Raw genomic sequence first — 23,838 nt, forward strand, 5'->3', positions numbered from 1 at the left:
TGGAGCAGAGGCAGCGTGAGGAGGCTCTGGAGGAAGGCAGCATTGAAATACATGGGCTCTCATTTCTGTGCAACTAGTGTTTCCTCAACCTCAAAATTTTTGGTTACAAAGGATATCAAAGAACCAAAGAGAAACATGTCTTTTGTAGCCTCCTTACATTCTATCCTGGGTTTCTGATAAAAGGTGATTTTACTGTGTGGCTTCCTATAAACATCTTTGTCTTCCTTTCTTCTTCCTTCTTCTCTTGATTCAATTTCTGTGGCTTATCATTTCCACCCTTATGCCTCATTCTTCTCTCATTTAAGTAACCTTACTTTGTTTTCTGTGGTCTCATTATTTTCATTTTTCTGCTCACAAGTTAAATCACTTTTTACTTTGCCAGCTCCTCACACTCAGGAGCTGAGCAGCTTAGAATGGAATCTCACCTTCCTCCACAGAGCTTTTTGATATTTCATACTCTTATGACAATGTCTCTAGGCAACTGTGAGAGACCTGGCCTATGTGAATTCTCCATTCTCTCAGAACTCTGCCCCAGACAAACTGCATGCACAGATAACTCAGGAGTTTCAAATAAGAAAAGAAATCCAGGAGGACATCAATGGAAATAGCAGAAAAAAGATTCAAAAAATTAACTCCTCTGTAAAAACAATGAAAAAACTGACGAGATGACCAGAATCAACTTTTCAGAACTCTGGAAATTAACAAAGGCTTTATTCAATAAAACAGCCATCTCTCTTTAAGAACAGTGAGTTTCATGGCATTTTTATTTGCCCCAGTCTCATCCCCTGGTCTTCAGCTCAGTAGGAGCCTTGAAAACTAACAGCCTATATTCCTGGTATAGGAAAATGGAACTGAATCTCTTCCAAAGCCTCATTCCCAGAGAAAAAAAAAAAAAAGCTGAAAAAGTTTGTCACCAACAAACCTGCCCTATGAGAGATACTGAAGGAAGTCACTCATGCTGAAATAAAATGACACTAGGCAGTAATTTATATCCACCTGAAGAAATAAAGTGCACCATGAAAGAAATTAAGAAATACATGGAGATGAATGGAAAACAATTAACAACATACCAAGACTTACGAGATGCAATGAAAGCAGTGCTAAGAGGAAAATTTATAGCTATAAATGCTTACATTTAAAATGAACAAAGATCTCAAATCAATAACTTAACCTTCCACCTTAAAAATCTAGAAAACTAGAAAAGAAAAAACAAACTAAGCCTAAAGTAGGCAGAAAGAAGAGAGTAACAAATGTAAAGCAGAGATGAATCAATTCAATATCATACTGGAGGTAACAGCCAAGGTAATTAGGCAAGAAAATGAACTGAATGCATCCAGACCGGAAACAAATTAAATAGTAGTGATCATTACATAACTTCACGAATATACCAAAACCCACTGACTTATACTTATGGTATGTGAATTATTTCTCAATTGTATAAAAGAGAGTCACACAGATCTTTATTAAAGGTCTGTTTGTTTGCTTGTTTAAAAAAAGAAAATCAAATGCATTAGACTAACATTTTTCTTTCACTTTCTTCTCTTTTTCTTATATGACGTGATTTTAATGTTGTATCATGACTCACTGGTTTCCTTTTTTTATGTTTTTCTAGCTCATGGAGAGAAACATGAGGAATTAATTACCTTGGGAAGCCCAGATTCCCACACTATTAGTGAGGGACAGAAATCTTCAGGAACTTCCAGAATAACAAGGAAAGGCAAAGAAAAGTCTTCGGAGAAAGAAAAGACAGCCAAAGAAAAACAAGCACCTCGATTTGAGCCTCAGGTGGGTACGGTGCTTTTTCTTATTGGAGTCACTTAAATTTAGGTTCATTGGGTCCCTTTTTGGCCATCTCGTTTCTGGAAAAAGTGAAAAATTCCATCTCCCTGTTTCCAGCAATTATCTGGATACCTTAAGAACACTCCTTGGACAACTTCTGTAAGGAGTCTTCCTAGTTTAGTATCAAAAAGCATTAATTGAGCTTTTAATACTTAAGACAATGTTCTGGGGACTTGGGGTTCCAATATTAATATTATGCAGTCCCTACCTTCAAAGAATTCTTAGTAATGGAGGAGACTGAAGATAAACAGAGAGTTGTAATGTTAGATATATTAGAAAGTACCACTTTTAGCCTCTGCCTAGAGGAGTCTTGTACTAAGTCAATGAATAAAGAAATGCTGAGGCAAAATCCAACACAATCTGGTTCTTTGAATCACTAAAGTATGAGATATGAGTCAGGAAAGGTAAATAAGGGTCAAATAGAGGGGAGCCTTTAAGCCTGTTTAGAAGGCTGGGGGGAAAAAAAGGCGGCTGGGACTCTATCTTCAAGGCAAAGGTCCTGATTCCAGATTTTTTTCAGGTCCAGTTAGGTAATCTCAATGATTAGGGGTAAGAGTTATTTTTAATGGAGGTACTGAGGATTGAACCCAGGACCTCGTGCATGCTAAGCACACACTCTGCCACTGAACCATACCCTTCCCCACCATCATTTGTGTTCACAACTTAGGCTATACAGGGCTGAGAGGTGAGAGGTGGGGGCTTTAAAAAGTGTATAGATATGATCAGATTTATATTTCAGATAACCTGATAACTTATAAGGGTATGGAATTAAAGGGGAAATGACTAGAGATGGAAAAACCGTTCAAGAAAGCACTGTCATAATCCAGGCAAAAGAATACAAGCTGTATCAGATACAAATCAAAGAAGGGAAGAAGAGGACAAATAAAGAACTATCTAGGAAACAAATGTGGTATGTAGTTATTGATCTAAAATGCATGATAAGGAGCAAGAAGGAATTCAAAGGCTAGCTCCCAACTTGATTAACTAAGCAAGATGCTGGTAGCACTAGCAAAATAGATACTAAAGAAAAATTAACATATTAGGAGATGATGTCTCGATTTCGCCTTACTACAGTATGGAAAAACCTGTCCTCTAGCATTTCCAAGATTTAATTTCCTGTTGTTGGAGTATACCCTTGGAAACATTGAGAAGTAAATAAGCTTAATTCAACTTCCACTGGTGGCAGAAGAGAACTAAGGGTGTGGTGCCCAGACTGCTGCTCTTCTGTTTGTGTTGAAAACTCAGCTGATGCAGGCCAGTTCCAGTCCAAAGTCAATGCCAGGGAGAGGCAAGTTGCCACTGCTACAGAAGCAGTTTCAGTCTGCATCCTGTAATGCAAAGGGTCTTTGGGGAAAGTGGAGAAGCAAGCAGTTGCATTTCCAGTGCTCACCCAAACGTTATTGGAGGATAAGCCACATCCATCTACAGAGAGGGTTTCCTATAAGCAAAGTAAAATGTAAACAGACCAAAAGTGAAGCACATACTTGAAGCAGCACTGTTGCTTTCCAAGTAATCATGGTTTACGTATAGGAATTTCAAACTTCTGCTCTTAAGGGACTTAGAAAAGTAGACATTCATATGTCATCCTTGAACTTTGTTTCAAAGACTATTTTTGCCAATTAGAATGAAATGATTTCATGTTTAGCTCCATTTAAGCCAACTCCTCAAATATTAAGAAAAGTATCAGATAGTGGCTGGTTAAACCAGAAAAACATTAAACGAACCATCAAATCTCTGAAAAAATATAGTGTTACATCAGCAGAGAAGAGAAGTCATGGTAAAGATCAAGACAAAATGAAGAAATAGTAAACAAGACCTTTTCATAACACAAATGGTTTAACCACAAAATTTGGAGAGTCATTCTACTTTTTATCAAATTATATTCATTCATACTTCAAATGTGAGGGGAAAAAAACTGTCTCAGAAGAGGGAAAATAAACATTTCCAGGATAAATCAGAAATTGAAAATAGAAATATCGAAGAAGGGAAAATGCAGTTCTCCAGATACTGGTGTCCTGACCAAGAAGCGAGGCTCGGAATCTTCTTTTTATTCTGTGGACAAGCCTGCAAGTCCCCAGTGGGTCACCTAAGGTCCTTCTAGTTTCTTTTAAACATCGTACTGCTAACTTTCTTTCTCATCCCACTGAAGGTGTACGAGCTTTAGTAGGCAATTCTGTTGGTGGACTTGTTCCCAAAGTAAAATATGATTCAGTCAAAAAGAACAGGAAGAGGCAGTTAAAGCTGAGCAGGTTATTAGCAAAGACAAAAATGAAAGGAAGGAAGAAAACATTTATCTCTTCAACAAGGAAGGATTGCCAAGGTGAGTATTGATGACAGAACCCGGGCATTAGTTCAAGCATTAAGAATAACTGACCCAAAGCTCTGCATTAATAGGATTGAAGAAATGACTTTTCATCTCCAGAAATTTCCTGAGGGAAAAGGAGTGGCTGCCAAGAAAAGACATTGCATATTTTTATGACTGAGACAAATTAAGGCTGGCATTCTTCAGGCTACAGCAAGAGAAATGTTGGCCTTAATTAGGCTGCATGAATCCAGCAAAAGGAAGAGGAATCCTATTCGCACAATTGATGATGGAAGAACAAGGACAATGGTTGCTCTTCAGATGTGGTGGAAATTAGTTGAACTCGCTCAGAAGCCAGTTCCTCAGCTCTTTGACTGTATTTGCGGTGTAACCCCAGGTGCCATATTAGCTTTCACGTTGGGATTTTTTTCCTGCGCCCTTGGATTGATGTGAGGAAATTTTATTAAAAATTAGGATGATATCTGTTTTCACAAAATGTCATTGTTGGAACTCATCAAAATGAGTTGGAGCCATGCATTTTAGGATGGTCAGACTTGGGGAAATATTCTTAGGGATAGAATGAGCTGCACACTAATTATAGAAACAGCAAGAAATCCCACAAGTCTTAAGGTAGCTGCAGTAAGTACCATGGTAGATAGAGGGATGATGCCAACAGATTTGTGTTCAGAAATTATGGTCAATTTCCTGGAATTAACTATTACTGGTTGAATAGAAACTGGGTCAGGCCATTAGAGCCACATCTGCTTCTCCAGGCTACTGTGCAAAGTATACAAAGTAGCCTGGAGTAACATATGGGAAATGATATTCATTAAGACTGAGGTTTGCTTCTGAATAACCCCTCAGCACTAGCAATGCATGAGTGTAGATGTCTTTGACCAGACATCCCATTAGATTGCCTAGTATCCTTGGGCGTTAGACATTATGAGAGTGATGTGAGAAACACCATGATAAACATGAACTTGAGAACCAAACTGTCTAATGTTACCAACAGTGCTACAGATACAGAAGAACCCAGGTGATAATTGATGATTGGTTACTTCCTGACACCTATTTTAGATTCAATCCTGTAATGTGTGAAAACATACCTCTAGATGAAAGTTGAAATGAGAAGCTGGATAAGCCGCAGTTAAAAGGGTTGAAGTACAAAGAAAGAAATGAAGAAAAAAACGAAAAAAACTTGCAAAACTATTGTCAACAACAACAAAAAATTCTGCAAAAAACTAATGATTGGATAAAACTAAAAACTGACATGAATGAAGGCCTTCTGTTCTTTTTAAAATTGAGAAGAAAGCCTGTTCAGAAGATATGCAGAATTTAATAAGGAATTGTGGGATTCAGTATGAGATAACTTTGAAATACTCATGAATTCTAGGGAATCCTGAAACAGACAATGTTTGGACCATCTTGTGAAACGCAAAGGGTATGTTTGGTTACAGAATTCATATGGGAATTGGGTTTTATGACATTAATAGTGAACTAAGCTTTAGGAGTCTTATTGTGCTAGTTGGCTTTTAGTAGCAATCAGTATTACATTACTTCATGTTTGAAAATTTATTAACATATATGCCAAACAGAAACCTGAAAACTATCATATTGTACTTTGTATTTTTGCTTTAGTCACCATAATCATGTTGAATTTATTTGATCATTGATTTTATTTCATATAGAAAAGCTAATTTCTTTTTAAATTTACATATGTTCTCACTGGCTACATTCTACAATCCAAATACTGCCTTTTAGTGTAATACCTTCTAAACAAATACAGAAAAATGGAATGATCTTTATCAGATTACAATTACATTTGGAATATGAAAGAACCAGATACAGTTTTCTATTCACAGTATGTTTATTTCAGCATTGTTTGGTTCAAAAACATAGATGAAGTTCCAATCAACCACTTTTTTTCCCTTGAAACATCAAGATAATGCTGTGTGGTAACTTTTCCAGATGTATCTCCAGTTTACCATTTATTTTATAAAATCTACTATTTGAATTTGTGGACGGAATAGTCCTATCATTAACAACAAAAACTACTCAAATTTAAAACCAATAAGTTTAATTCAATCCATAATTTCTTGTAAGACATGTGGCCCTCCCTGAGTCCTTCATCGTGTTCCCTTCCCTAATCAAAACTTGATTCCAAATTTATCCTTTGAGATTTGCAAATGCTAGCTAGACTATATATAAATATATATTTAAAAAACCATCTCTTCTGTATAGCACAGGGAACTGTATTCTATATCTTATAATAACCTTTAATGAAAAAGAGTATGAAAATGAATATATGTATGTATATGCATGACTGGGACATTGTGCTGTACACCAGAAACTGACACATTGTAACTGACTATCTTCAATTAAAAAAAAACCTTGATCCCAGAGAATTTTCTGATAAACTCATTTATCAGGCAATATAAAAGAAGACAAAAGCTTATGTACTATATTTTAAAAGAAAGAAATAAAAGAATTTCCAATTGTGAGATTTAAGATTTCATCAGAATAATAAGAGAATATTATAGAAAGCTAGGAAATTCTTTTGGTAACATTAAAACCAAACTGCATGTGAAAATTTTATTCAATGTCCCCCATCTCTGCTTTCCCATCTGTACTATGTAACATGGATAATTGACATTGTCTCAATCTTACGTAAAGAGCTAGTAACCACATCAGACTCAAGCTCTCTACCCTAGCAGTTTGCTACCAAAGAGCCTCACTTAGCTAGACATTTTCAAGTCCTAGGTGGATCTGCTCCCAGTCCAAAGTCCGTGAAAGTGATTCTAGAAGACATCAAAATATGAACTCTCATAATGAGTATATATCAAATATATCCAAACTTGGTAATGATCAACTATATTCCTGTCCTCATTTATGTGAAGAGATGGTATGAGTGAGCCTAAGTGTAATTCAGAATTATTTTTATTTATAGTTTTGAGGTGAAATTTGCATAGAGTGAAATGCAACCATCTTAAATGTACAATTCAGTAAGTTTTGACAAGTGCATTCACCCTGTAACCCACATCTCTGTCAAGGTATAGATTACAGACCATTTCCATAAGTTTAGAAATTCCCTTAAACCTCTTTGTAGTGGATTCTGTCATCCTCACATCTCACCCTCGAGCAAGTGTTGCCTGTTCTGGAATGTCATACAAGTGAATCATACATGAAGGAGTCTTTTGTGCTCAACTTCTTTATTTCAATTTAACGTCTGTCTCTGAAATTCAACCACACTGTGGTGTGCATTAGTAATTATTTTTAATGTCAAGTAGTATTCGATGTGTGGACATGTTACAATTTGTTTATCCATTCATCAGTTTATAGATACTTATATTTTCTCCCCTTTCTGGCTATTATCAATGGGGCTATAATAAATGTTCTTTTCCAAGTATTTTTGTGAATATATGTTCTCATTTCTCTTGAGTAAAATACTTACTAGTGAAATTATGGCTCCTAGGGTCAAATCTAGACCCTTTTGAAAGGAGGAGAACATGGGACCCAAAGATTTTTACTTTATTTTGTCAGATGTCCACTGCTCACCCACAACCAGAAGACCCAAATAAACCCTACTGGATTTTGAGGTTGGTCACTGAACACAACGAAGCAGACCTTTTTGAAGTGAAAAAAGACACAGAACGAGCAGACGAAATCCGAGCCATGAAGCAAGCCTGGGAGATGACTGAGCCTGGAAGGTCAATCAAGGTCATCTGAGTTTGGAAAATTGTCCTTTTTTCATTTCTGGGGATAGTCTGAAGGAAGAGCCATGTTGGTAAAAATTACATAGTCTTTCCCTTAGGAAATATCTGGAATGTTGTCAGACACCAACTAACCAAATATTAAGACCACATTCAGACACATTGTGAAATATTATTCTCTGGAAACCCAGATGATTGGCAAAAGCAAAGCACACAACAGTGCCACTTACCGGTCCAAACTGTAGGTCACCTTGGTCTCGCACATCACCTGGGACTAACGCTGTCCATCCTTAACACTCCCAACCAAGAAAGCATAAAAATGTTTGATGTGTGCTTTCATGTACTTTGAACAGCCTTAGATAGAGAAAAAGCATGTGCTGCCCTGTGGAATACACAGACGTCATGGTTCCGCCTCTCTCTATTTTATATCAGAATCATTGCCACAGTGAAACATTATCATTTATATGGGTTTCATGCCCCCAGCTGAGGGTTACTGATGCAGATGACAAAGGTTCAGGAGCAGCCAGATGGAAAGTAGCATGTTCAGAGTATTAGTTTTAGGACTACTTCTTCATTAGTTCTCAAAACTAACTGGCAAAGTCATGGGTGGTTCAGAATTTGAGTTTCTTTGATAGTTAATAAGAGTTGGCCTGGTTCATTCACATTTTCCTGTGCCTTTTGAGTGCCACCAAGCCAGTGTTCTCTGTGCTGTGTGTTGATAACTTCTGTCTCTCAGGCTGCCCAGGCTCGTCTCCACTATCTCAGCCGGTTCATTAAGAAAATGCCTGATGCTGAGAGTGTGCCCATGTCTGAGAGCCAAACCAAAGCCGGAGAAGGTCAGTGGACCCTGCCCCAGATGCCCCAAGCACGGAACTGTTATTTGCACTTCTCAAAAGCAAGTCAGCAAGTCAAGCTCGGTAAAAAGAAAACTTTCAGAATCTATTTTCTTATAGGATTGTAAAAAGTCACAGATAATCCTGTAAGAGAATGTATTCTGGAGTGTTTTCTTTTTACCAAGCAGGGGTTCACTTTTTTCCCAAGTAGATATGACTTTCCCCATTTAAGAAAAGATGAAACCAGAAATAAGGATGCAGCCTAGTTAGAAGGCAGCAGTACATGAACTTGAAGGCAGGTTTATAGCTATAAATCTGGCACCTTTCTAATCACAATAGCCATCAGTAGTAACACTAAGTGTCACAATGACAAAGCTAACTACTGTCATTGAGCGATTTGCCTTTGGGCCTGGAACTGTGAAATACTAATTATTTCACCTGATATGCACACCAATCCACTGATATATATTATTTCCAACTGAACAATAAAGGCACAGGCCCAGAATAACTTGCTAAATTCACAAACTACCCAGAGACAGAGCCAAAGTGCAGACAGAGCCCCCCATCACCCCAGTGTCTTCTCACAAACACTTGGCTGCTCCATCTATCACCACATTGAGCTGCCCAGGGAGGCTGAAGGCATTCACATCCCAAATCATGCTTTTCCACTTTGACATCTTCAAGAGTGTAACTCAATAAATGTTATAAAAGTAATGTCCCTTAACTTTTCATATTAAGTGTATAAACCACAAATATCACCCTCATCCTGTTATTCTGGGATGGGCATTGCTCAGTCCTTTATATTTATTGTCTCACTTTAACCTACAGCAGCTATGAAGTAAACATTACTATTCCCATTTTACAGACTCAGAGACCAAAGCTCAGAGAGTCACCTTACTCTTTTGAAATCACACATCTAAAAAGTGACAAAGTTGGGATTTGAAATCTTTTTAACTCCTAAAGTACTCCTCTAATTGGAAGAGTCTAATGTAATCTTAGGAATACAAAGGTGAAAGAATGCAGCTCTTGTTCTTTGGGATCTAGATTTTATTATTAATTTTTTAAATGTTGTATTAAATTATATGTAAAAGAAAATGTATTGCCCTGAACACTTGTTAAAAATGGAAAGGAAGATTTTATTCAAGACTATTGCAGTAGGAGAGAGATTGAACTCAACTCTGAAAACAACAGACAAGTGGGGATTTATAGCCGATAGACAAGGACTGGATAGAAAATTACTTACAGGAATTTGGTTAGGTATCAAGGGTCAGACAAAAGAAATTTGATTAAATATCAGGGTTGGGGAAGAGGAGCTTAACTGAATATCAAAGATGGAACAATTCTCAGTAAATTAGTTTAGCAGGATTCTTTGCTAAAACTGGGATTCATTACAAGCCAAGGACAAAGCCTGGTGGAGGACAGAGCTCAGAGAAGGCTGACCTTATCATACAAAATGTAGTAAAGGCACAAATGTTAATTGTATAGCTTGATGTATTTTCGCATATGTGTATACTCAGTAGCCACCATTCAGATCAAGATATATACTTAATACATCCCAGTAGTCTTCCTCATTCCTCTTCCCAGCCATTTCCTTCTTCAAAGTAACCGTTAGTTGATCTCTATCATCATGAATTAATTTTTCCTGTTCTTGAACTTTACATATTTGGACTCATTCAGTATGTACTCCATACGTCTTGCTATTTTTGCACGTGATTTCATAGAACACAAGTTCTTTTCAGTAATGCCTGTGTCATGTTGTAGTAGAAACATCTTCAAGTGTCATAAGAGAGTCAGACACAAAGAGTCCCATGAGTTTAGACAGCAAAGAGACCATACCCTCAGGGAGCACGCTGTGGAAGAAGTGGCAGCTGAGCAAGAGCTTGAAGGATCTGGCAAAACCTACCAGCAGCGATAGTGGAGGATCATCCCCATCCTCCTTCCCTAAGGAGGAGCGTGAGCAGGGCATGCGGAAGGAAAATATCAGTAAGTATTGCTCTTATTGATAAGATGAATGCATATTTTGAAATGAAAATTCTGGAACAGATATGAAATTAAACATATGTGATGGCCAGGATTAAACGTAGAAAAATATGTATATAATAGGATTCATAGGTCTTCATTTTGATTATCAGAGTTGGAATCTGCTCAAGGACCTGATTACTAAATACCTAACCTAAAGATAAAAGTGGGCAAATGTTTTCTTGTTTAATTTTAAGGAGCAGTTATATATTCATATAGTTTTCTTTGTCTACAAATACTAAAAATAAAATTGCAGTGATCACATACACAATTGTCACTAAACACAGATCCTTTTTGTTTTATCTATAGTATGCTACATCTTTGACAACAAATTTCAAATACTTGGTTTCTAAAATGTTGGAAAACAGCGATTTTCAGTGGTGCCCAAGCCACACTGATTGGTTCATTTCTGTATACTATGGGATTTGTATTTATTTACTAAAATGAACCTAACTCCTATATGGTAAATAGTATAGAGAAATGTCTTTTGACATTCCTGGCTTCCATGAGGGACAGTTTTCCCTAAGCAACTCCTGGACTGTCTGTCACTGGTGGGCTATGTGAGTCATCTGATTGATACATTAGGAAAGAATAAACTGGGCTGCCCACAAGGAGCCTGCATCCACTGCTCATCCCTGAGTTGGACAAGTGTAACTGTGACTGAGGGATGCTGAAGGGTTCGGCCGAAGGTTCCATGATCATGGCCCATTTGCCTCTCACACCAAGCTACATCCCAACGATATGTCTTTCAATGGAAAATTCTTACTTTTTCTTTCTCTGCTTATTCAGAATTCAGGAAAGAAAGATATTTTGGAAGAAAGCACCCTTAGAAATGCCAACTGTGGTTCTCAAAGTTGCTAAACCAGTCTGAGAATTTTAAAATTAAAACTTGTTTATGGCTAAAACATGCTCTTGAGTGATTTTCACAGTGAAGAGGAAAATTCCAAAATTCAAAGGGCTCTTTTACCATACTAACCAAAGATTCTGATATCTTTGAACCAGCATTTTGAAAGTCAACGTTCATTTGATAGATAATCACATATAACAACAGCACTAAAACTTACTAGAATAATACCTAACATTTAAGATTAATATTGAATTTGTAAAGTGTTTTGGCATAATCATCTCATTTGAGCCTCTGTAAACTGGAAAAAGCATATACTGTTACCTCTGCCTTGTTACCAAACCAACTTGGGTCGGCTCGCCCATTGCACAGCAAAGCCAATCTATTGATACTGGATTGTGGTGAAGAAAAGTACAGTGTTTATTGCAAGCTGCCCAACATGGGGCTAAGCAAGGAAAATAGGCAGCTTATGCTCAAAGATGCAAACTCCCCAGTGGCTTTCAGGGAAGGGTTTCTCAAGGCAGCATTAGAGGTGAGAGTTGTGGGCTGCCTGACCAGATCATGGACATTCTTCTGATTGGTTGGTTTTGAGGTAACAGGGTAGTATTTCAGGAGTTAATATCATCAACTTTCTGGTTCCAGTCCGTCTGGGGTCTCTGTGCTTGTGATTATCATGCAGTTAACTCTTCCACCTGGCGGGGGTTTTAGTATCTGCAAAATAACTTAAGGACATGGCTCCGGATATTATCTATAGCCCTTGAGGAGGAACTAAAGGTTCTTTGTGTGTGTGTGTGTGTGTGTGTGTGTGTGTGTGTATGTGTGTGTGTGTGTGTTTGTGTGTGTTTAACTGAAATATAGTCAATTTAGGCTGTGCTATTATTATTTTGTCTTACTTGGCTGTTTTCTTTTTTTTTTTTTTTTTGCATTTTCTCACTTCTCTGATTAAATTTGTCCTTTGGAACTCAGGGAAGGCCTCAGAAGCAAAGCTTTTCTACAAACAAGAGGTGGGGGACATGTGTAGGGCGTCTGTCCCAAAGAAGGCCCCTCAAGGGTCCTGCTTGTTTTCAGCCTCAAAACAAAGGAATTCATAAATAACTCACCCAAGAGCAGAAAGCTTAAATAGTTTGCATAGAATCAGGACTTAAACCCTAGTATTTTTTTATTCCACGTACTGTGACCTCTATTTTAACACAAACTTCTCCCCACATTTAGTTAAAGATCTGTAAAATAAAAATAAAATAAAATTCTGGTTATTTATTTACTAACAAAGTAATCTTTGAGTTGAGAAAATTATGTGTAATCATGATTCTTCACACCTGCCTTGGATAGTGTCCCTGCAATCATAATATAGATTACATTTTTTTCCCAGAGTCCCAGACTGGTGTTATAAGGGACCGAAGCTTGTGATTCAGTTTCAACCCTCCTGATCCTCATTTCTTAACTCATTTGGCCATTAGAGTCTTGAGACATTTTCATTAAATTTCACATAATTCTGAAAGAGTGTACCTTTTCCTATCAGATTTACTTTATTTTTATTGTGGTATATTGTTGATTTATAATAGTAGTTTCAGATATACAATACAGGGATTCAAAAATTTTATAGATTATACTCCATTTAAAGTTATTATGAAATATTGGCTATATTCTCTATGCAGTGCAGTATATCCTTGTAGCTTTGCATGAACTATCCAGGAAAGGCAAATCAACAGCCTGGGGCTTGTGGTGGGTATGCAGAGGGCACAAGAGTATGCATTTGGATAATGGGAAGGTTTTGGGAAAGGATTTAGTTGTCAGTTGCACAACTGTAAATTTACTAAAACGTACTGAGTTATACTTTCAAAACTAATAAATTGTATGGTATGTAAATGACACTTCAATATTTTTTTAAAAAGACAGATTAAATGGTCTGGAAAGGCTGAATGGTTAACATCTTAGTCTCTAAAATTTCTTTCTTAGATCTGTTCTTGTGGGTTCAGATGAGTCTGTGGGGTAAAAAGCTCCTGTTACTTTGATTTTCAGTGTTTACTTGTTGTAATATTGCCTACTTTACTGGACTAAAAGTTTTTTGGAGGTAGGATACTGTGTATCAAAACATTTTTATATCCCACCCCCACAGTGCTTAGTACAGCTTTCACAGATAGACCAAACTTTAAATATTTGATTATTTAACTTGTTTAGAATAAAATTTTATAACAAAGTATGATCTTTTTTGGTCTCTGTTTTCACTTAAGTAAATTAGAGTCATTTTATTACTCTCTTTTATAGACCATATTCATTTTTTCTATACCCATTGTCATCTCCTTCATTTAACTGGTAGTATAGTAATACCAACGAGAGGATAAATCTGAAATATAGTCATATTTCAACATAGTCATTAAATAACATGAAAATCATATTAAATAAGGGAAGTGCAAAATATTTTCAATATAAATGAAATATACAATCATTTAGTTAGTTATTGTTGATTTTTTTTGAAAGCCTGGCACTTTTTGTTTTGAAACAGGGCCTCAATCGCGATCCCCAACAATTTTGGAAATGTCTCCACAACTTATTCGAAAAAAACTACAATGTGTAGACTTAAGTCAATATGTACGGTAAGTTTTAATAAACATGATTAACATTTGTGTTCATAGAATTTTGGATTGTCAATAAGCAGTTGCTAAACAACTGAAAGTCTGAAATTAAATGCTTAATATATTTTCAGTGTATTTAGGTTTTTAGAAGTATATGAGTTACATCTCAAATTTAGCAAATGTTTTATTAAGTCAATTATAAAAGCATATAAATGTTTTCGGTAAAGATTTAATTTGTAGCCTGGTTAAGGTGAGTTTAGCTGCAGAAAATTCCCGACATACCAGCTGCCATGGTTTGATTAGATTGAATTTTCTTAAGAACTAAACAATAAAATTAATTGAGAGTTATTCAAGCATACATTTTTAAACCTATTTAGCTTCATATATTAAAAAGGAAAAAACTGCAAAATATTCTCATAGTTTCGAATACCAATACACCTCTTCAAATAGCACATCTAATTTTGCTGGTATTTTCCTAAAATAATTTCCAAAAATATTAGTGACTTAATAAATGGAGTATAGCCCATGTAAAAATAATGGTTTATTCCTTCTGTTCCTAATATTTGATTCGATCCAGATCAGCACCCTGCTGATACTTTTTTTTGGTTTTTTTTCCTTTTTTTATTGAGTTATAGACATTTTACAATGTTGTGTCAAATTCCAGTGCAGAGCACAATTTTTCAGTTATACATGAACATATAATATATTCATTGTTACATTTTTTCTCTGTGAGTTACCACAAGATCTTGTATATATTTCCCTGTGCTATACAGTATAATCTTGTTTATCTATTCTACATTTTGAAATCCCAGTCTGTCCCTTTCCACACCCCACCCTCTTGGTAACCACATGTTTGTATTCTATGTCTATGAGTCTGTTTCTGCTTTGTATTTATGTTCTTTTTTTTTTTTTTTAATTCCACATATGAGTGATCTCATATGGTATTTTTCTTTCTCTTTCTGGATTACTTCACTTAGAATGACATTCTCCAGGAACATCCATGTTGCTTCAAATGGCGTTATGTTGTCAGTTTTTATGGCCGAATAGTATTCCATTGTATAAATATACCACTTCTTCTTTATCCAGTCATCTGGTGATGAACATTTAGGCTGTTTCCAAGTCTTGGCTATTGTAAATAGTGCTGCTATTAACATTGGGGTGCAGGTGTCATTTTGAAGTAGGGTTCCTTCTGAATATATGCCCAGGAGTGGGATTCCTGGGTCATATGGTAAGTCTATTCCTAGTCTTTTGAGGAATCTCCATACTGTTTTCCACAGTAGCTGCACCAAACTGCATTCCTACCAGCAGTGTAGGAAGGTTCCCTTTTCTCCACAGCCTCTCCAGTATTTGTCATTTGTGGACTTTTGAATGATGGCTATTCTGACTGGTGTGAGGTGATAACCTCATTGTAGTTTTGATTTGTATTTCTCTGATACTTAGTGATATTGAGCATTTTTTCATGTGCCTTTTGATCATTTGTATGTCTTTCTTGGAGAATTACTTGCTTAGGTCCTCTGCCCATTTTTGGATTGGGTTGTTTGTTTCTTTCTTGTTAAGTCGTATGAGCTGCTTATATATTCTGGAGATCAAGCCTTTGTCAGGTTTATTATTTGCTAAAATTTTCTCCCATTCTGCAGGTTGTCATTTTGTTTTACTTATAGTTTCCTTTGCTGTGCAGAAGCTTGTAAGTTTCATTAGGTCCCATTTGTTTATTCTTGCTTTTATTTCTATTGCTTGAATAGACTATTCTAGGAGAACATTTTTGAGATGTATGTCAGATAATATTTTGCCTATATTTTCTTCTAGGAGGTTTATTGTATCTTGTCTTATGTTTAAGTCTTTGATCCATTTTGAGTTTATTTTTGTATATGGTGTAAGGGAGTGTTCTAGCTTCATTGTTTTACATGTGCTGTCCAGTTTTCCCAACACCATTTGCTGAAGAGACTGTCTTTATTCCATTGTATATTCTTGCCTCCTTTGTTGAAGATTAGTTGACCAAAAGTTTGTGGGTTCATTTCTGGGCTCTCTATTCTGTTCCATTGGTCTATATGTCTGTTTTTGTACCAATACCATGCTGCCTTGATGACTGTAGCTCTATAGTATTGTCTGAAGTCTGGGAGAGTTATTCCTCTAGCCTCTTTCTTTTTCTTCTGTAATGCTTTGGCAATTCTAGGTCTTTTGTGGTTCCATATAAATTTTATTATGATTTGTTCTAGTTCTATGAAATATGTCCTGGGTAATTTGATAGGGATTGCATTAAATCTGTAGATTGCCTTGGGCAGTGTGACCATTATAACAATATTGATTCTTCCAATCCAGGAGCATGGGATATCTTTCCACTTTTTTCAAGTCTTCTTTAATTTCCTTTATCAATGGTTTATAGTTTTCTGTGTATAATTCTTTCACCTCCTTGGTTAGATTTATTCTTAGGTATGTTGATATGTTTTTAAATTATTTGAATGCTAAAGTTCATTCCAGAATTTCCCAAATGATTTATGTATCTCTTTTGATGTTTCTATATCAAGTAAAACAGAAACCAAGCCTCTGTTGCGAACGGAAGAACTGAGTCAGCTGCAAGCAATGCAGAAGGCAGAGGAGGTCCATCAGTTCCGACAGTATAGGACCAGAATCCTCAGCATTCGAGATATTGACCAAGAAGAAAGGATTAAATTAAGGGATAAAGTTCTGGAGATGTACAAGGAAATGCGGGTGAGTCTCAAAGTACATAGACATGGATCACAGCTGACAAATTATTTTGTAATATTAAAAAGATATCACAGAATTATATCATAACTGGGTAGAAAGAAGTCTTGAAAACATTAGTTCCCAACTTCTCAGAAAACTGGCAAAATTGTTTATACACATCTAATTTACTCGCTTCCTAAAACCTCTTTTGCATACAATATTGGAAATCTATCCACAGAATGGAGAGAACAGGAGAGAAGACCACAGCAAAGTATTTGTGAAGTTGAAGTCAGAGGTAGATCACATTGACAGACTTGTGGTAGCTAAATCCTAGCTGGCAGTAGAAAAACTCCTAACCTAATTTGCTCCACAGAATCTCCCACAGGTTCAGAAATTGATGACACCAGCCACATTAAGAAATGAAGGTGAAGTGGGAGGAAGAAAAAATTAATCACTGAGTTTCGCTGGTATAAAGCTATTTTGGAAGCAGTTAGAAATTGCAGGTTACACCTCAACTTTTTGTAGCCAGATGACTGTCATTCCTCCATCCCAGCAGAGGGGTAGAGGTGCTTTATTTAGACATGGTCCAAAAACAAAAAAATAGAGATTTCTGTACTGTGAAAGATCAAGCTAAATTAAAAATAGAAGTATCATCATACTAGAAATGGGGAATTTAATAAATGTACACAGATGACTTCCACTATGGAGGATGAAGATTTATTTTTTCCTCCTTCTTCCCTACAACACACAAACACACATACACACTCCCAAAGACACTGAGGGCTACAGGACTTTCTAAACATTTTATCTACAGGGATATTGGGTTCTCCGTGTCATTCCTAGTTTTGGCCAATCTGAGGAACATGTCTATGTGTCATCTCTTCTTGTTTGTCCAGTAGGTACCTCTAATCAAACCTCTCCAAATCCAAATACTATCATTCTTGCCCTCTTTCTTCTTTCAGCTCAAACACATCCCTCCACCAATGTTCTCCAGCCTGGTAAACAGTGATGGCACCCTCTCAGTTGCTCAGAGCAGAAACCTTGAAAACATCCTTAACTTATCATTCTTTACGTCTAATCCATCACCAAAACTTGTCATCATCACCTTGAAAACATATCCAAATTTCAGCCACCTTCCATTCTCTCTGTCCCAGCCACCCTAGTCCAGACCAGTCCTGGTCTTCCATTCAGAGTCCTGCAGCAGCCCCCTGGCTGAGCTCACTGCTTTCACCTCGTCCTCTACAAAGTCTCTGCTCAGGAGCCACAATGATTGTTATCAGTCAGGACAAACTAGTCTATCCTGTGCTTGCAAAAAAAACCCATTGTCTCAGTGGCTTAAGACAGGGGTTGACAAACTTTTTTCTTGTAAAGGACCAAATAATAAACATTTTTGCCTTTGCAGGCAGTAAGTTGAATCTACTCAACTCTGCTGCTGTTAACACAAAATTAGTCAGTGATGATACCTAAATGTGTTCCAATAAAACTTTATTTAGAACATCTGGAGGCAATGAGCCAGCTTTGTTTCAGAGTCCTTAGTTTACCAATCCCTGGATTATAACAATGAAAGAGTGTTTCTCACTCCAGCTACATGTTCACTCGTTCACATGTTCAGTGAGTCCAGGTGAGGGTCCTTCTCATCATGTTTATATTTTATATTCACATTTCATTGGTCAAATCGATTTTCATGGACACATACAATTTCTGTGAAGGAATAAACCCTGCTGACACCTTGATTTCAAACATCTAGTATCAATAACAATAAAGTTATACTGTTTAACCCATCCAGTTTGTGGCACATTGTTACGGCGGCCCTAGCTGACTAATACGGAGTGCCACGCCAGCACGTACCTGGAGGGGGACTGGAAATGTTTCGTGAATTGCAGTAGTGGTTATCATAGTACAGCTTTAAAATGGAGGGTGGGCTCATTTCACTCCTCTAATGGCTTCACATTTCGCTATGAAAAAAGCCGAGATCTTTATTAAATGTCTAGAGCACTGCAAAGTCTAGTGCCCACTTTCCTCTCTCATCCTTTCCTCTGCCATTCCACCTGCTTTGAGCCTTTTGGTTTTTCCAAACTGATTTCACCTTCCTTCTAACAGTCAAGTGTGTACCCACTTCTGGGCCTTTGATCTTGCTTCTGCTCCTTCCTGGAACATCCTTCCCCGAGAGAGCCAAATGGTGTACAGCTTTACTTTATGAGGTCTCTTATCTATTGTCACTTCATGAGAGAGGTCTTCTCCACCTACCCTTCCAAGATTAACACCATTGAAAATGTGTACACCCATTCCTGGCCTTTTTATTTTCCTTAAAACACTTATCCTATATATATATATATATATATATTCATGTACTGGTTTAACATGGAAATGTATGTATATTATAGATATATATTAAATATGCATACATTTTAAAATCTACCTCCACTAGAATAGAGACCTTACATAAACAGACTTTGTTTTGATTCACTCTTGTGTCCTTGGAGCCTGGAAAGGATGTTTATTTCAAAGAAATTTGCTTCATCAAGGAATCAGTGAATCAATAAATGAATATTAAAATTATATAGATTCAATTTATCAGGTAGAAAATAGTTTAAATGAAAATATTGTAAGACAAAAGGGAATTTCAGGATTACCCATCATGTGTTTTGTGTTTAATACACAAGTAAATGCAGTAGATGGAGAGGAAGCAGGGAATAAATATTAACTGGGACAGTTTTGAATTTAGACCCCATTCTTTAAGTGTGAGGTACAGATAAACACCCTAGTTTTTATTGAAGCTACCTTAAGAGAAGCACGATCAGTACCATACTTACTATCAGGTGAGAACACACTAATCTTCAAAAGATCACTGACATACATTAAACTTACTTTACACTAAACCCTTAAGATGGTGCGATCTCTCTCTTTCTCTGTTTTTAAAATATGTCACTGCTATCATCTTGTACTTGTGCAACTGGTTTAGTAAAAGCAGTTTTATTGTGGTAGATACAGTACTTTTCTTTCATCAAAAACTTTGGGGAGTCTGATGCTGACATCCAGCTGTTCCACCATCTCAACCAAAGCCATGCAAGTTGCAAAACCATGACAAAATTTCTAAAGACATCAGTGATGAAAACAGAACAGTCATTTCTAGAAGCTTCTCTTCCAGCTAGCATCAGTTCATTAATCCTTTCTATTCCATTATATTATTTCTGAGTAATAGTAGTAAATCAACAACAATCAAGAAGTTGAACCATAATTTTGCCCTTACTATCAGAAATGCAAATGAAATTAGGAAGCCATGGCCTCCTAGTAAACTTACATTAGCACTTAATAATCACTGCCTTACTTGCAGACATGTTTTTAGAGAAGCCATTTCATAACCCATTTCTAGAATGGTGCCTGAAACTGACAGTAAGTATTCTTGTCTACAGTTTGAAAAATTATTCTTCTTTTCAAAAATATAAACATTATTTACCTGTTTATAATTTTCTGACACTTCCCATCTCTACAGTTTATTTACCCAGCAAATATTTCTGTGCATGTTTGTATCAGGGACTGTCCTAGGCACGAACAAAAGAGATAAACCCCTACCCTTGTGGAGCTTGGATTCTGGTGAGCAAATAGATGGTCAAATACAAACATAATCCATAAATATTGTATAAGGTGATAGAAAGGGACCAGAATCGAGAAAAACAGAGTAGAGCAGAATCACAATACAATGATTCAGAAGAGCTGGCTAGTGCAGAGGCCCTAGGGAAAGAGCATACTCATTGCGTCAGAAGGACAGCAAGGAGGCCGGTGCCACTGGAGCAGAGTGAGCAAGGAGTAGACGAGTGTAAGAAGAGATCAGAGAGGAAGTGGGGAGAGGCTGACGGAGAAGGTAACCATGTAGGACTGTGAAGGCCACTGTCAAGACTTCAGCTTTTATTCTGAGAAAAATGTGGAACTATGCATGGATTCTAAAGAGCAGAGGAGTAATGATTTGACTTATGTGTGAGAAGGTCCCCTCTGGATATCATGTGGAGAACAGGTAAGCACACAAGGAGACACATAGAAGAAAAGAGTTCTGTGAGAAGACCACTGCAGTGAGCACGGGAGGGGGGTTCACTCCAAGATGGTGGGGTGGAGGTGTTGAGAAATTATTGCATCCTAGATATATTTTGAAAGTAGAGTTACGAGGATTTCCTGATGGATTGTTGGTGTATTTATTACAAGAGAGGAGTCAAGAAATACTCTTAAGTTTTGGCTTAAAACAGTTGAAAGGACTGAGTGCCATCAAATCTGATGGTTTAGGAGGAAAGATAAGATTTCAATTGGGACATTTTTTAATATATCTATTGTATTTAAACAGACATTACTATATATCTATTAGTCATGTGGAAACAGTGAATGAAAGTTAGACATATGCTTATGGAATTTGGGAGCGAGATCTGGGCTGGGGACCCATCAGTGTATAAATGGAAAGTAAAACCATAGATCGTATCTACCTCAAGGGAAGAGGCCTGAGATCTGAGATGTGGCCACTTCCTCATTAAGAGATGAAGCAGAAAAGAAGAAATCAGCAAAGGCAACTGACAAGGAGCAGATAATGAAGTAGAAGAAAAATGAAGAGGGTGTGATGTCCAGGAAACCAACTGAAGTCAGGAAGGAGAAGGTGGTTAAGTAAGAACAGATCTAAGAAATGAGCTTGGATTTAGATGCGTGTAGATCATCAGTGTCCTTGAGGAAAACAGTTTTTTCTGAAGTGAAAATGAAAAGCAAATTGACAATAACAAAGATAACCAATCGATTTAGGTGACATTATTCAGAAGGTCTTCAAGTACAGCTCAGACGTATTTTGTCAGGGCTGGAATTTGTGTGAGGAACTAATAATTTACTGAGCAGTTACAGTGAGAGACACTGTGTTTTATACAGATTATATCTGAACTTGTTTAAAGCAGATAGTTGCTCTGCCAAAAATCTCTGCTTATTTCTTGCTTCATCTTGCTCTTTCTTATCTCATGTGCCCTTAGCGGGCATCTCACGTTTTACGCATTCAGACTTTAACCTGATTTTCATCTTTCTTCGTTAATTTCTCAAATGAATCTATTGGCGTGAGCAAAGGATAAAAGGATTGCAGCTTTTTCTGGAGCCATAATAAGGCCTTACCAGTGGAGCTTATTCTCCTGGGGCTTTCTTTTGGACTAGGACTCCGTAGACGAAGCCCGGCAGAAGATCCTCAGCGTCCGGGAGGAGTACCGGAACAAGCGGCTGGACGCTGAGCGCCTCCGCTTGGAGGCTCTGGCCGCCGAGGAAGCCGTCAGCCGCGTGGAGCCCGAAAAGAAGGTCCCGGCCCCGGACACACAGAAAAAAAAGAAAGGAATGAAAAAGTAACCAGGGGATACCCCCAATAGAAGAGGATCTATTTCTAATCACCTGTAACTTTGAGAAAAACAAGGTTTTAGGCCAATTGAAAATAGACGTTTTTCTACCTTAGAAATAGTTTCTGTGCTTTAATGTTCATGTACTAGTTTTTCCCAGAAAGCTATCATTTGAGTATAGAATTTTCTAATTTCAATAAAAATAGCCTCCACATATTTAGAATGTAATAAACTTTACGTGTCTCCATCTGAATGGCTTCATTTTCAGTTAGTAATGAAAATAGGATCGCGAGTGAACCAACAGATTGTCTTTGAAAAATTCGAGAAAAAGAGCTATTGTTCTTCAAAGAAATTTTGTCTCTAACTTTAAAGGCTTTAAAATATTTTTAAAAGTATGCTTTAGACCTGTGCTTTAAAAAAAAAAAAATAGGAACCATCGAGACACCCAGCTCAACAGTCAAGAACTACCATGAGTTAAGCACACACTCAAATTGCTGGAAGCCTGAATCCTGACCTGAGTCAGGACAACCCAGGCAGACAAGCTGATCACGTACATCCTTCGCTATATGTATCAGCAGTATTTTTTGTGACATAGAACATGCTCTTTCATGCTAGTTAAAAAGAAAAAAATACCGCGAGTGGATTAACTGAGATATGCAGTAGGAAATTGACTTTATCAAAAGCACATTTCCAATTCATAACTTTCTCAGATAAAAACACCCATAGACTTTCTGAACCAGTCAAAGCTGTTTCACTTTGACAGATGATTTTACTTTTTTCATTTATTTCAATGCAATTTTTTCTCTATTACTCTTTGCCTGCATGTTCCTTCACAACTCTGTGACCTACCCCACCTCAAATAATTCATAGTAACAACCTAGTATGGATATTTTTCACTCATCTCATATAATTATACATCAGGATTTTATATCATGGCTTATTTTACATATTGACATTTTGTTATACATACTTCACTGTATCTTAATTTTTCTCACCAAACAATACAAAGTCTCTTCTAGTCAAAAGTAATTTATTTTTAATTGCTGTGCAATATTCCATGGCACCAATATTCCATAATCTATCCAACTAATTCTCTATTGATGAATACTTACTTTTGTTTTTAGATTTTTTTTACCATACAAGCTATCTACTTGAAAATGTGTGTGTGTGTGTTTGTATCAGGATATTAAGTGTAGTCGACCCTCAAAAAACACAGATTTGAACTGTACAGGTCCACTTATACACACATATTTTTCAATAAATACATTGGAAAAATTTTTGCAGATTTGCAGCAATTTGAAAAACTCACAGATGAACCATGTAACCTGGAAATTAAAAAAAAGGAAAAGTTAGATATGTCATGAATGCATAAAATACATGCCAATGCTAATCTATTTTATCCTTTACTACCATGAAATGTTACAAATCAAAGTTAAAATTTACCAAAATAAACACTTGCAGGTTATGCATGATGCCATTTGCAGTCAAGAGAAATGTAAACAAACATAAAAATGTAGTATTAAATCATAATGGCATAAAATTATCTATAGTATATAATAATTTTGCAGCCCCTCCTGTTGCTTGTACAGTGAGTGCAAGTGTTATAAGAGTCTGTATAAAATGCCATGTGATGCTAATCATCTCCACCCGAGCAGTAGTCGCTCCAGTAAACTTCATATTGCAGTAAAAAA

At 36.7% G+C, this 23,838-nt stretch overlaps 1 protein-coding gene and 1 pseudogene across 1 annotated transcript in view; both read left to right on the plus strand.

Annotated features, from left to right (window-relative positions):
- The window catches only part of ADGB (androglobin), a 147,584-nt gene extending 124,058 nt beyond the window's left edge, over positions 1 to 23,526 (plus strand). The window contains exons 30-37 of the mRNA XM_032485112.1: positions 1,613 to 1,785; positions 7,682 to 7,858; positions 8,588 to 8,687; positions 9,570 to 9,572; positions 10,446 to 10,667; positions 14,051 to 14,141; positions 16,646 to 16,829; positions 21,975 to 23,526. Coding sequence (XP_032341003.1) covers positions 1,613 to 1,785; positions 7,682 to 7,858; positions 8,588 to 8,687; positions 9,570 to 9,572; positions 10,446 to 10,667; positions 14,051 to 14,141; positions 16,646 to 16,829; positions 21,975 to 22,160 — 1,136 coding nt within the window. The 3' untranslated portion in view covers positions 22,161 to 23,526. The remainder of the gene's footprint in view (positions 1 to 1,612; positions 1,786 to 7,681; positions 7,859 to 8,587; positions 8,688 to 9,569; positions 9,573 to 10,445; positions 10,668 to 14,050; positions 14,142 to 16,645; positions 16,830 to 21,974) is intronic.
- On the plus strand, positions 3,052 to 5,480 carry LOC102522314 (annotated as a pseudogene).
- Positions 23,527 to 23,838: the final 312 nt, after the last annotated feature.

This window comes from Camelus ferus, chromosome 8, assembly GCF_009834535.1.
Source record: "Camelus ferus isolate YT-003-E chromosome 8, BCGSAC_Cfer_1.0, whole genome shotgun sequence".
Classification (NCBI taxonomy): Eukaryota; Metazoa; Chordata; class Mammalia; order Artiodactyla; family Camelidae; genus Camelus; species Camelus ferus.